The sequence below is a fragment of the Ochotona curzoniae genome, unplaced genomic scaffold, assembly GCF_017591425.1.
Source record: "Ochotona curzoniae isolate NIBS_2020 unplaced genomic scaffold, NIBS_Ocur_1.0 contig_3520, whole genome shotgun sequence".
Classification (NCBI taxonomy): Eukaryota; Metazoa; Chordata; class Mammalia; order Lagomorpha; family Ochotonidae; genus Ochotona; species Ochotona curzoniae.
The window spans coordinates 17,696,299-17,710,961 of record NW_024465894.1 but is presented as its reverse complement, the minus strand read 5'-3'; the positions used below and the strand labels follow the sequence as shown (position 1 = coordinate 17,710,961).

Below are 14,663 nucleotides of genomic sequence, written 5' to 3'. Positions count from 1 at the left end.
TGAGCAAGTAGCTACTTCAACACTTCAAGGGAAATGTCCTTCATTACTCCCACATTAAACTGCCACTCACAGAACATATCCCCTAAGGCAGCGGCCCAGATGACATACTCCATAAAGCAGGCTGCCCTCATGACTGCCATCTACAGGTCTCACCTCAGCTTCCTGGAACATCATCAACTCCATGTGTCCTCCTTTGGGCTTGGAAAATAAGATCCCAGCAATTTTAACATTAAGAATTTGGTGAAGGGCCCAGTGTGGTAGACTAGTGGCTAAAGTCCTTGCCTTGTATGCATCAGGATCCCATATGGGCGCTGCTTGCCATCCAGCTCCCTGCTTGTGGCCTGGGAGAGCAGTCGAGGATGGCCCAAAGCCTTGGGACCCTGCACCCGTGTGGGAAACCCAGAAGAGGCTCCTGGCTCCTGATTGGCTCAGCTCCAGCTGTTGCAGCGTCTTGGGGAGTGAATCTTTGGATGGAAGATCTTCCTCTCTGTCTCTCCTCCTCTCTGTATATCTGCCTTTCCAACATAAATAAACCCCCCTTTTTTTTAAGACTTCGGTGAATTTATTCACTAGGGAGAAAATGAGTCTCAAATGTGTCAGAGCCCTGACAGATACTTCTACAGAAAATGGCTCTTTTTCATGGATGAACTGGAGGGCTCAGTTGACCTTCATGCTCAGGATTCTGGAGACAGCTAGGCGCAAATGGTGAAGTTGAAAATGCACATGGGATGCCCTCCCTCCTGGGCCCCGATGCTGGAGCTGAGCGGGTCTTTCCCACAGGGTTACCAGCTCTGCACACACACCTTTGCCATCAGCATCCTGTATGCGTACAGTCTCTTGCCTTTCCCCTTTCCCAAGGCTCCTTCATACTTCTCCACAAACTCTTGGGCCTCCCTGCTTAGAAAAAAGGGCAGGAATTTAATCACCATCTAATCAAAGGAAACATGCACTGTGAAGAGTGTGTGTGTGTGTGTGTGTGTGTGTGTGTGTGGCTGAAAGCCTCATGCATTTTCATATTCCTGATTAAAATGAAAATTTTATGAAGCCAGAGCATTTTCCCCCCATTTTTCCCATTGATGTTTTCCAAATGTCAAGTACAAGTTTCCCAAGTGCCTACAGAGTAGATACAGTGGTAATCAAAATTCTCTCCTTCTTCTCCATAGCCTTTACTCCTTGGTTCCTATCTGTGAATAAGCTGTGCTACACAGCAAAAACACATGGCAGCTGTAGTTAGGACTACTGGCTTTAAAACTGAGAGTCAGGCGGAAGCTGGTGCGGGCCTGGAGATGCCGCTCGGCTGCAGCATCCCACACTGGAGAGCCTGGGCTCACATCCAAGTCTGACAGTCCTGCTAGTGCACCGGAGGTGGCAGACGATGGCCCAAGGGCCTCATGGGGTTCCTAACATTCACGTGGGGGATCTAGTTTGAGTTTACAGGCTTCCGGCTTTGGCCTGACTCAGTTCCAGCTATTTTTGGCATTTGAGGAGTGAAATCAGTGCATGGGATGTCTGCCTGTGCATCTCTGTCCCTGTCTTTCCTGCTCTTTCTTGCCTTTCAAAGAAAACAAACAAACAACAGGAAGAACAACAAAAAGAGGAAGGCAGAGAGGGTTGTGGTAAGTGAGGGGAAGTCAGAGAACTCAGGAGCACAAAATTCTTGCTTCTCTTTCTGAGAAGAGGCTACACAGACAGCAGGAGAATGAAATGAATTCTTCCATGAAGCAGTGAGCCTGGAAGAGAACCTTGATGAAGACCACTGCCATGCTCATGCATTACTTTCAGCCCAGTGATACCCTAAGCAGAGAATCCTGCTGCTCCCTGCTGGAGTTCTGATTTAAAGAACTGTAAAGTAACCAATGAGTGTTATTTTAAATTGCTAAGCTTTGGGCCCAGTGTGGTAGACTAGTGGCTAAAGTTCTCGCCTTGTATGCAGTAGGATCGCCAGTTTTAATCCTGGCAGCTCCACTTCCCATCCAGCTCCCTGCTTGTGGCTTGGGAAAGCAATCAAGGCAGCCTAAAGCCTTGGGACCCTGCACCCCTGCGGGAGACCCAGAAGAGCTCCTGGCTTCGGATCGGCTTCGGATTGGCTCAGTTCTAGCCATTGCAGCAGCTTGGCCAGTGGAAGATCTTCCTCTCTGTCTCTCCTCCTCTCTGTATATTTGACTTTAAAAAATAAAAAAATAAACAAATTGATAAGCTTCTTGTGTTGTAAAAGCAAAAGAAAATCAATACTCAGGGATGGCACTGTGGCCCCATTTCGCCCCTGCAGTCGTGTGGGCGATCTGCAAGAATCTCTGGGCTCCTGGCTTCAGTTCAGCCCAGCTCTGGCTGTTGTGGTTCCCTTTGTCCTGAAGCAATGGCCATTTTTAGTTGGGGTGATGAGAATTAGAAGCTGAACCCAGTGCAGCAGGAAATCCAAATCCGCCAGTCCCTGGCACCTGCCCTGGAGACTGCGCTGAGCCACCCAGGGCAGCCAAGGCATGTGTGGCTTCCCACAGGTGGCGATTTTAAAACAAAACAGCAGATTATTTGACATTTCTCCTTTCAAAGTGTAAAGAGCCTAATTCTCCTCCCTGGGAATGTGGGCCAAACCTAGTCACTTGCTTCCAATAAGCAGGAAATGGAAGACGTGATGGCTCAGGACTTCTTAGAGTAGGACATGTGATTCCTTCCTTGAATTACCCTTTTTGGAAAAGAACCATCTGCTGTATCATAAAGACACTCAAGTAAACTGTGGGGAAAAAGAGTGACAACCCCGCCCCCCCCCTTTTTTTTTTTAAGATTTAGTTACTTTCATTGGAAAGGCAGATCAGATTTATGGAAAGAAGGAGACAAAGATCTTCCATGCACAGGTTCACTCGGTTTCATGTCCTGGTTGCTACTTCCTACCCAGCAACCTGCTTGTGGCCTGGGAAAGCAGCGGCTATGGCCCAAAGCCTTGGGACTTTGCACCTGTGTAGGAGTCTGAGAAGAAGCTCCAGGGCCCTAGCTTTGGACTGGCTTAGCTCCAGCCACTCTGGTCACTTGATGGAGTGAACTAGCAGATGGAAGAGCTTTCTCTCTCCTTTCCTCTCAGCAAATCTGCCTTTTTAATAAATAAATCTTTAAAGAAAATAGTTTAAAATAAAATGAGCTTCTTTTTAAAAGATTTATTTTATATTTATTGGAAAGTCAAATATACAGGGAGGAGGAGAGACAGAGAGGAAGATCTCCTGTCCATTGATTCATTTCCCAAGCGGCTGCAATGGCCGGAGCTCTGCTGATTTGAAGTCAGGAGCCAGGAGCCTCTTCTGGGTCTCCCACATGGATTCAGGATCCCAAGGCTTTGGGCCATTCTCTACTGCTTTCCCAGGCCGCAGAAGGAAACTGGATGGGAAGCGAGGTCACTGGGATTAGAACTGGCACCCATATGGGAATCCGGAGCATGCAAGGCAAGGACTTTAGCCACTAGACTACCGTACCAGGCCCTAAAATGAGCTTTAGAGGGAAGGACATAATATATTGATCTAGTTTTTAAAATATTGTCAATCTCTTTTCATTGGCATATTTATATCACATAATAATTACATGTAATGTAATCACTGATATATTAAAGCTTAAACTTTTCATTTTGCTTTTTGTTCTCTATGTATTCTCTGCATTTTAATTTTTACTTTTCTTTCTTACATCTTCCCATGGGTAAATTGGATATTATTTTAAGATTCCGTTTGCTGTCTCTATAAGCTTTTTATTCAGTACATAGCTGTATATTTTTAGAATAAAATGCAGAAAACTTACTTCTCTTTCTGCCCTTTTACCCTTCTTACTTAGAATTATCTTACACACTTTCTCACTATTCATCTATTTACTGGTTCATTCCCCAGATGGTTGAAATGAGTAGGGCTGGGCCAAGCCATAGCCAGGAGCCTGGAACTCCATCTGGGACTTTTAAAAATCTCCTTTCTTCCAAACAATTTCTCCTCCCCTGGATTTTCATTTCATGGGCTACATTCAATAAAACCAAATAGTTTCACTGACTAGGAGACCGCTGAGGATTAAGTGTGGAAGCTGAGACAAAGGAATTTCAAAAACTCTGACAGCTGAATTGTCTGCTGATAATTTGTTAGTAAACTTTTCCAACTATCATTTGCTCAGAGGCTAAATGAGTTAAGGGTAAAGCCACTTGTTAAAACACACAGAAAAAGATCAAAGGCAACAGAAAGCCTAAATGGGATTAAGCAAGAGGCAAGACAGTTCTTCCACAAGACAACCACTTTCTGGCAAGAGTTTCTGATGCCCTGCTCCATGGAATGATTGCAGCTCTGAAGACTCCAGCTCCTGCGGCCCTCACTCCAGATTTGGTAGCCAACATTTACGCCCTCAGGAGCGTACATTCTTGTACATTCTTTGAATTAACCTGGCTGCCTTTGCTTGCTCCAAGAACCCTACTTCTCTGTGCCAACAGTACCTGCCTCTCAGAGTGCTTGCAAGGATTAAATGACTTGTTACACATACCGCACTCACAACAGTGCCAGGCACACTGGGCACACTGAGCAAATGTTGGTGATGTATTAAACAGGAGAAGTATTAAATGACATATAAGACACAGCTCTGCCAACAAGAACATCAAGTTAAGAGAGAAGCAGACAGTGCCTTGGGAAGCAGATGGGGTGAATAGGAACTGGCCAGGTGGGCTGGCAGAAAGCAAAGATCTTCCAGGCAGATGTACCAGCTGGAACAGAACCCAGGGCTGGGACGCCTTGGATGGAAGTTTCTGGAGAACAAGGAAAAGGAGGCAGGGGTGCGGCTGGAGAGAGGGGGTCCCTATTAGCTGGAGAGACCTGCTCCAGTGGGAGAGATCGGGTTTCCTCAGACCTTAGTCACTTCCCACCATGCCTGGAACAGAGGCCCAACCTCTCAAAGTCCCAAGGAGATGCCAGATTTCTTTCAGAGGAAGCTGAACAGACTTGTGGGATCTTCAGGGTCCCCAAGATTTCATTCCCATGTGCATCAAAGTTGCTCTTTTTCCAAGTGTTCAGGTGACCCCCTAGGTGGGGTAAGGCTATACAAGAATGACCTGTGGTTGTTCAGCTCCAACCACAGGAGGAGGCAGGGAGAAAGGCTTTGGAGGGAGGAGCCTAGGAGGAGGACAGCCCAAGGCCTGGAGCTCAGCCCCTGGTCACATGCTGCTGTTGGCAAGTTTCCCCACTTTTTTCACTGAGAAACAAAAATAGTGTATATATGAATGCTGCCTTCTGCGATGTTTTGATCTACACATGTATGGTGAAATGGCTAGATCAAGCTTATCAACACAGGAAGTGTCTCACATACTTAGTATTTTTATGTGGTGAGAGCATTTATCTACTCTTACAGCAGTTCTTAGAGTATACAATCTGTTGTTACTATAAATCACTGCATGGTACATGAATCTAAATTGAAATAAAGAACAAGAACATTGATGTCTCAGTTGCACTGATGACCGTCACTGCTCACTATCCACAGGTAGCCAGTGGCTATGCTAACCTGATGGAGGGTGCTTCTTTCTTTCTTTTTTCTTTTTCTTTCTTTCTTTCTTTCCTTCTTTCTTCCTTCCTTCCTTCCTTCCTTTCTTTCTTTCTTTCTTTCTTTCTTTCTTTCTTTCTTTCTTTCTTTCTTTCTTTCTTTCTTTCTTTCTCTCTCTCTCTCTTTCTTTCTTTTTTTTCTGATTTATTTATTTTCACTGGAAAGGAAGATTTACAGACAGAAGAAGCAACAGACAGAAAGATCTTCCATCTGCTGGTTCACTCCCCAGGCAGCCACAATGGCTACAGCTGAACTGATCCAAAGTTAGAAGCCAGGAGCTTCTTCCTGGTCTCCCATGTGGGTGCATAGTCCCAAGGACTTGGGACATCTTCTACTGCTGCCCCAGGTAATAAGCAAGGGACAGAGGAGTTTGAGCACCTCATCAAAAGATGGAAAGCAGGACAGGTTGAACAATACTGCAGGCCAAGCTTTACAACAGGCAGCTAGGTCTGTGGGCACATGGAGGTACACATGATCAGCCAACAGACTTTAGAAAAAATTTCTCACCCTCTGGTGTGTTGAAGCTGACAACTTCTCAGAATAATCAAGACCAGTCAAGTAACATCCTCAATACAGTTTTCCCTGCACCAGGGCCTCAAAGAGGACGCCAAATGACCATCTCCATCCAAGAGTGCCAGTGCAGTGTGACAGCAAGGAGTGGTGTACTCCCCCTGCCCCTCTATTCTTCCTTCCCCTAACCCAGGAGAAAAGACTTAAATGTCTGTCTTCCCCACTTTCCCCCTCATCCTGACCCGCTCCACCCTAATCAGAGGCCCACATGAGTCTGCAATCCCTTCACTCATGTAATCAATATTAAAATAACAACAAAAAGGTTTAAAAAAATAATAAAGAACATGAGAAGCTGGAGTCCTTTGGGGGTAAGGGAGGAGGTTGTCGGAGAGAGCTCCCCCAGGAAAGACATGTATGTGTGAAGTCATGAGAGACACAGAAACTAGCAGACAATGAGGGTGGCCAGGTAATGGGAGAGCTGCACACTTAAGGGTCCCTGCCCTTCCATGCCCCTCCTGGTGCTGGCAAGCAGCAGGGCCTCCATGAGCAGTCATGGCTCATCTCTGCATTGGCTCTCATGGTACCTGTAATGTGTTTGTGTTTGAGTGCTGTGCTTGTGCTGGGGAGGTGGGAGGCTGAGAGCAGGAAGGGCCTCCCATTCCCGTTAGAAGGAACTGAGTCTTCTGAATGTTGAGAAGCCCTAGTCCACTGCCCACCCACTTACCTGAGTTCAGTCAGCTTCTTGGCCATGGGCCAGGGCTTGTTCCGCATGGTAGCAATGAGCTTCTTCTTTTCTTCCACCTGCTCCAGGATGCGGGCCAACTCCTCCTCAGACAGAGAGTCCTCACTGGAGGCTAACGAGAGTGACCTGGAGGCCAAGCCAGGGAAGCCCGGGGAGAGATGGAAGGCAGGTGGGTGTCACTGCTTGCTGTAGAATGGGGAGGCCTCACAGAGAAGCAGGCTCCCTGGCACTCAGTTGGCTGACCTCACCTGCCCCCTCCTCAGAAGCCCTGCAACACCCACCTCTGTCAGAGAGTCCAACTCTACCCTGTAGCCCAAGACACGGCAGGGTGATTGCCCTAAGGAGCTCCCTGAGTCTTCCCTGATGTGCCACACTCCAGGGCAGTGCTGGCCCACAGTAGATTGTGAGTCATATATTACAATTACACATTTTCTGGTCACCACATTAAAATAGAAAAAGTACTCAATAAACTTGATTTCACAATATATTTCACTTGAAAATGGCACTTTCAATATATTATCAATGTACTGATTATTAATGAGATACTTACAGAATTATCTTTTTTGGTAATGTCTTCAGAATCTTTCTATACTCACAGTGTGTGTCAACCCAGATATCACATTTTCATTGGACCTATTCCATCTGAGTTTGGATTTCATAAATTTGTACTTGGAAAAGCAAATCATACCCACGTCATTTTAGGCACACTTAAGAGTTCTCTAATAACTTGGTCAAGTAGTACAACATCATCTTCTTTTGATATTTGCTTCTACAATGACAAAATTAGCTAGTTGTGTCCTATAAGAAATGCTTTATAGCCATTACAAAACTATAGTCATCTGTCAAAGTTAAGTGAATTCACTGTTGCTGTGTCAACTGTTGTATTAGCACTGGATTAAAATTAAGTTGGAAGTTCACTTCTTCAGTCCTGTTATCTAAATGTCTAGTGCTTGAAGCCATGTGTGACTGGTGGCTATTACATTGGACAGCATGGCTGTGGAAAACATCCAGCTGGAACCCTTGTGGAATCACTCGCACCATCCTCCAGCCAACACTGGTGCTCTGTGCAGCAAAATCCAACAATTGGGAGTGCTCCTCAGAGCCTCCCCAGGGACTTCTTTATGATTGCCATGGTGACTCTCAGCTGAGCCGTTTGGAGAACAGTTGTACCTGGGCAACTAAGCCAGTTTCATAAAAGGCAGAATCAGGATGTGGGCTTGAGTTCCTGCAGGTTTCAGACGTTCCCTTGCAATAGTCTCTATTAATTTTAGCTTCTGATGAACTCCTGAGGGAGCAAAGAGGGTGTCCTGGAACAGGAGAATGCCCAGGACGGGTATTCTGCCAGACCTCACACTCACTCCCAATAACTGACTTTACATCTTTGCAAAGGGTGTTCCTTTGATTTAGGGGGTGTCCTGTTTGATTTAAGGGGTTGTCTGTTCTCCAGACCTTCCTGAAATGCTCACCTTGTGCATGGATGAAGCCTGGTACCTGGCACCCCAGCAGTACAGCGCTTTATCAAACACTATGCTATCTTCCCTGCAGCCTGCAACTTGTCTGTCTGGCTGGGATTGGGGTCTTCTTCAGTTCTCTACATCTTGTCCTAATACACAGCTGAAAATAGCACCAATGAGTCCCTGGCTCTTCCCCTCATTCAGCATCAGCCACACCTTCACCCGGGGTCCACTCAGGACAGTGGAAACTTGTGTGGGCAGAGAACTGCTAGACGCAGAAGGAGGGAACATCAAATATTTGCCCTAAATCTAATATTTCCAACTGCTTCCAAAACCCTACCTAACATCACAGGGGATTCCCGAGATGTGGTTATATTTATTTTTCCTAGCGAGTAAAAATGGGAGGAAAGGAGAGCAAGAAATTTTAGCAGAAAATTGGTAGCAATACATCTGGAAAAATGAAATCTCCACTTTCTGATTCCATGAGCTTGTTCTGTCCATTATCCCACATGTGCTAGTGCTAACGGAGCAAAATAGGCAAAAGAAAGAATTGAGACTCCTGCATCACCCAGAATTTCAGAGCCAGACCCCTTCCTGAATTGGGAACAGGTCCAAAGCAGGGCAGGGCAGCCTTAACCCTCCCAAGGCTCCCAAATCCCCTGAAGTTCCTTCAGCTGATGGCATTGGTGGCCCCTCGCTGCCATGTCCACTCAGTTTCACCAGCCTGTGTGAGGAGGCTCATCTGTAATAGGTTGGAAGCCTCATCCGCCCCCTGCGCAGTAACCAGATTGGAGGCTGCAAGCTGGCAGGGGTTGCCTCACCAGGAAGGGATCAGCTCCTCCCAGGAGAGGTCTGGGCGGCCCTGGGTCCCAGCCCCACACACCTGGGTTTCTTCTGTCGCTCCCACGCCTCCTCTTTCCTCCGATGTCTCTTTCCTTTCTTCGAGGACGCGCTCTGCTCCTTCAGGGAAGCCCGCCCGTCCCTCTTCCTCCTGCTGTCGCGGGCCCTGTCGGCAAAGCTTCGTTCCCGTCCCCGCAGCTCCAGGTCACGTCGCCTGCTCTCCGCCTGCTTCCTCCTGGGGGACCCCAGCCTAGGGCTGCCCAGGGTTCGCTCTTTTCTGCCCGATTGGGCTCCATGCCTGCCCTGTGCCGCATCGGCTTTGGGGACTGGTTTCCTTGAGGGCCTCCTCCCGGATCTGTCACCTGTAGGGGCAGAAAACTGACTGTTCTGGGGGCTTTGGTCCCTGGAAAGTGTCCCCCCCCCCCTTGCCCCCACGGAGAGAAACCAGAATTCCAGGAGGCTCGTTCTGGGCACAGAACATGACACCCCAACCCGCAGGAGGCACACTAAGTATTTTAAGCTGATTGGGAAAGCCACAGATGACTGATTCCCCTTGGAGACCCTTGTGTGACAGGTGTCCTGCCCTGTATAGGGAGGGAAGAAACGTCACTCAGAGAGCAAGAACCTGAACTAACTGGCCTTGCTGGGGTTCCCCTGCTGGTTACCCCTTTTTGTCCTTAAGTCTGCACAGCTATCTATGAAGTATAGCTTTCCCCAGGTCTTTGGGTCTTAGCTGAAAGTTGCCAAGTCACAGAAAAACTTAAACACATTGCATTCTCTCTCTTATTGATCTGTCTTTTGTTATAGGAGGTCTCAGTCTAGAACCTTGTGATGGGTGAGGGAATTAATCCTTTCTCCCCAGAGCTCCCAAGGCCACCGACCTTGGGAGCCAGGGGTAGGGATTGCCTCTCTCCTCTGATGGCCAGGTCTTTGGGTGAGAGCTGAGTCATGGTCCAGCCCCCAGTGCCAAGGTCAGGGGTGGGCATCCATCCAGTAAGGATGGATCACTGAGCCATCAAGGCCTGGCCTGGGCTGCTGTCTGCTGATGTGCCTTTTTCCAGCACGAGGAAGGAGTGGAGGGTGAGAGCTGCCCTGCCGGGTTAAGCCAGTTCCTCAACACTCCTGATATATGTATTTTTTTCCCCTCTGAGTGGTAGTCTGTGATAGAGCCAGTGGAGTACAATTTTCTCTGTGGGGTGAACTTTCCACAGCCATTTGCTCAACAGCTAGTTCAAGAACAACCAATCATGTAAGGCATTTACAAATAAAATACAGGCATATCCGGGAGGGTCTGGTGTTAATAACCAACCTCTCCCCACCCCCCTTCTTAGCTGGACCATTTTTGAATGAATCAGTTGCTCTCTCCAAGTCTCAGATCATAACATGGGTATATTAATCCTCTAATTTGATTGTTAATGAACACAGCACCAGGACTGACATCTGAGGGTGTCATGACCCAGACACTCCTAAAATCAAGATTTTAAAAAGATTTATTTGAAAGGCAGAACAATAGAGAAGGTGGAGGAGGAGAGGAGAGACAGGGACAGAAGGCTTCCATCAGCTGGTTTATTTCCCAGATGGCTGCAAGAACTGGGACAGGGCCAGGGTGAAGCCAGGGGCCTGGATCTGTAGCTAGGTCTCCCTTGTGGGTCCAGGGGCCTATGTATTTGGGTCATCTGCTGCTGCTTTCCCAGTTACATTAGCAGGGAGCTGGATTGAAAGTGGAACAGCAAGGAGTCTAATCAGCATTCTTATGGGATAGCCATACCAAGGGTAGCTGGTTAAGCCATGACACTGCCCCAAGAGTTTTTTTCATTTATGAACAGAACACAGACTTGGAGCCAGCTGGTCTGCACAGAAGTCCCAGTTCTCGCATTTCTTTATCTCTGTGCCTACAGATAGATGACCTTTCCGCACCCCAGTTCCTTCAGTGAGACTGCCTGTCTGCTTTCCTAACCATGAGTTCTGCCCTTTCACACTCCGAAAACTCACCCTGTGAAATAGCAGCCGGATCAGGTTGACCATGGGTGGGCACAGGTGGAGCTGAGGATTTGATCCTGGCTGCCTGGGCCTACAGCTTGGTTCTGCTGAGCATTACCTGGGAAACCCTGCTAGGCTGCATATTCTCAGCGTCCTCTTGGGGACTCCAGTGTGTGCACCAGCATTAGATGCTGTGCATGTGGGCTCTGCCAGCTTGCAACTTCTCTGTTCTCCAGGGAGCCCTGGGATGGTGGACACCACCCTGCTGAGAAATAAATATTTGCGGATTTATATCCCTCTCCTCTCTTTGGGCCATCCTTCAGCAATCACTGACTGATCCAGGGTTACAAAAATCCAGTTCTTCTATCTCAAGGCAGAGCAAGTCTGTGGTTTACTCATGCTCCAGACTCCCCGATGGGATTAGATGGAAACTAGATTCCAGCTGAACATGGATCCTTGCTCAGCTCCCATCCGTCCCTGCAGGATCCAGTCTCCCTTATTCCTTGTCTCCTGAGAGCAGATTACTATATATAGAAATCCCTATCCCAAGTTCTGCTTCCAAGGAACCTGACTTCTGGACAGGCAGCCACCTCTAGGTGCCATAGGGAAATGCAATGGAAATATCATCTGTGTGAGTGTGTAATGACAGGAAGCTAGACTGAGAATCAGAGTTGGAACTTGTACTTGAGCACTTCACTATGGGATGCAGATGTCCCAAGGAGTGCCTCAACTACTGCACTACATGCCCACCCAATCCAGAGTTTTTGAAGTTTTCCCACAGGTACTGTTCTTCACATGACCAAGCAAAAAGGCGTTTCACCTTTCTGTCGTCCTGCAAGGCCTGCACAGCCCTGGGAGGCAGCGCAAAGAACAGGAAGAGGTGAGAATTTGACAACTTGAGGTTTCAGTGTCTAGATGTCATCACTATAGGATGGCTGCCAGAGATGATGGGTGGCAAATCTCACTTTATTCTGCCCAGAATTTGGGCTGCCATAATGCAGTTGGGGAAATCTGCCTGGATGGGGAGCCACTGTGGACGGGGAAGACAAGTGCTGTGCAGCGAGCTGGAGCTCCAGGCCCTGGGACATTGTCCTCAGAGAGCAACACAGCAAGGTAAGCTGAAGTCAGGAGGTTCAATGATCTCCTAAGTGCCAAGACCTTTGCTTCTGCCTTCAATTCACCCTCAAAGGCAAAAAGAAAAACTCTCATTTTACTGATGAGGAATTTGTGCTGTGCCTCTGTCTTTACAAGCATGACTTTACTTCTTAAAAACTTTCATTTATCTGTTTTCATTTTGTATGAAAGGCAGAAACAAACATACAGAGACAGGTGGAGAATGTTCCATCTGCGAATTCACTACCCCCCCAAAAAAAGCCTGCTATCACGAGGGTGCACACGGGTGGCAGGGATATGAACTTAAGCCAGCACTGCTGCCTTCGGAGTGCACATCAGCAGGAAGCTGCACTGGACTCTAATGGGACACTTCGATATGGGATACAAGAGTTTCTTTCTTTTTTTTTTTTTTAAGATTTATTTGATAGAGTCCCAGAGAGAGACAGAGACAGAGAGACAGAGAGATGAAGGGAGAAAGAAGGGAGAGGGAGAGAGAGAAAGAGATCTACCATCCACTGGTTCACTCTCCAAATGGCCAAAATAGCCAGCTGAGGGCCAAACCAAAGCCAGCACCAGGAACTCTATACTGGTCTCTCACATGGGATGTAAGGAGTCAAGTATTGGGCCATCTTTTACTGCCCTCCCAGGTGAAAGATTGGCAGATTGGTAGATGGGGATGAAATAGCTAAACTCAAACCAGGGCTCTGATATGGGATATCCACTTTGTAACTGACAGCTTAACTTGCTATGCCACTACGTTGGCCCATACATCACTGTGTTTGCACTCCGAGGTCAGCCGTCAGTAAAAATAAGGGTTATTTGAGCACAAGGCAGCAGTGCTATTCCATGACAGTTGACTTGATGACTGAGACAGCTCTGAACTGACTAGCAGGAGGGTGGTGGATGCACTGGACAAAGTGATCATTTACAACCTCAGCAGGATGGAGAGGGGAACAGTGTGAGATCTCACGGCACTGCGGAGAATGGCATGCAGTTCTACGCTTCTAAATTATTTCTGGAATTCTCCATTAATATTTTTAGACTGGAGTTGATCGTGGTTAATTGAAATCACTGAAAGCAAAAAGAAGGATAAGGGAAAACAACTACAATGACCTTCAGCTGAAAACCATCTGCAGGCCCATTTGACCTATTCTGGAATTGGGGGAGTGACCCTGCAGCACACTTTGTAGGGTGAGAGCTGCACTAAAAGATCACTGTGGAAGTGTGGCCCAGGGCGACGTGGGCTGGGAACTGGTCCCCAGTTGTAGTGAAGGTCTGGCGAGCATGTTTGCCAAGGAAGGTTTACTTGGCTGTGAAAGCAAGAATCATGAGACAGCGGTGACCTTGGCATTAACAACCTTTGGGACTTGGTTTCAAATTGCTGCTGAGATCTCTATAGGGAATAATGAGATAATGGTGTAGGTGCACTGGAAAGTATGCAATGCTACTTAGAGATTCAAAAATAGGTCATTGCATGTGTGACACGGTAGATTTTATTAGTCCACTCCTACACCAACCTCTTTCTCTCCTTCCTTGTCCACAGTAGGAAGAGAGTCTTTGGCAAGGCAATGTAAAGAAAGACTGGCATAATAATAAATAAGTTAGGAAGCCAGTTTGTACTAGTCAGTGAGAGATGGGTTTGTCCAGTAGATAAATTCTTCACTGCTTTGGAAGGCTTCAGCCCCTTCAGTTGGGGCAAGGAGGATGGAGTAAGATGGTGGGAAAGTTCTAGGATTCAGCAAAGATCTTAAAGAGGAAAGGGAAGCAGATTTGGAGGCAAGGGTCAAAAAGAGACTCTCTCTCCCTTCCCCCTCCTGCCCCAATGGACACTGGAGGGAAAGGAAACATTTATCTCACTCACCTCCCCCCACAACCTCAACCCTCTCCATCCGAATCAGAGGTCCACATGGGTATGTGCACCCTTCACATTTGTAATAAATAAAATGAATAAATAAATAAATAGAAGAGACTCCTGAGTCCCCATCAAGACTAATTCCACATAGCTTAAAAGTGAGAAAGGCATTAATATGTGTTTGTATCCTCTAGAAAATTCTGCGAGTGTCTTCAATCAGTTAATAAGAGGACTTCCATTTTGGTAATGAACTAGAAGCAAACATTCTCTCAAAAAAAGGTAGATGTAACATGGAGTTCATCAATTGTTTTCCTGTTGCAATCTCATCCCCAACTCAAGGAAATTAGTGGGTGACATAGAAAACAAGCTAGCATTTGCCTTTGAATCTTCCCTGAACCTCGTCTACAGAGAAAACAAGCTGTTTGGTTTGATATGTTTTTCTTTCATAGCCACTTTCCCAAGCACTCCACATGATACATAATTTAGGAGCTCAACAGGCAGCTGTCTCACTAGGAAGCCCTCCAAGCACAGCACACGCTCCCTTGAACCTAAGAGGCCTCCTCATGTTTGTGCACCTGGCTGAGTCACAGAAATTATAGAGCACAAGCCAGGCTGGGGAGAAGCTGGAAGA

General features: G+C 47.1%; 1 protein-coding gene across 1 annotated transcript in view; it reads right to left on the bottom strand.

Annotated features, from left to right (window-relative positions):
- Positions 1 to 14,663, bottom strand: part of TMC2 (transmembrane channel like 2) — a 44,648-nt gene that overhangs the window by 27,837 nt on the left and 2,148 nt on the right. The window contains exons 3-5 of the mRNA XM_040981721.1: positions 9,131 to 9,449; positions 6,776 to 6,919; positions 804 to 894 (exon numbers count right to left, since the gene is read on the bottom strand). Of these exons, the coding sequence (XP_040837655.1) occupies positions 804 to 894; positions 6,776 to 6,919; positions 9,131 to 9,449 (554 nt within the window). The remainder of the gene's footprint in view (positions 1 to 803; positions 895 to 6,775; positions 6,920 to 9,130; positions 9,450 to 14,663) is intronic.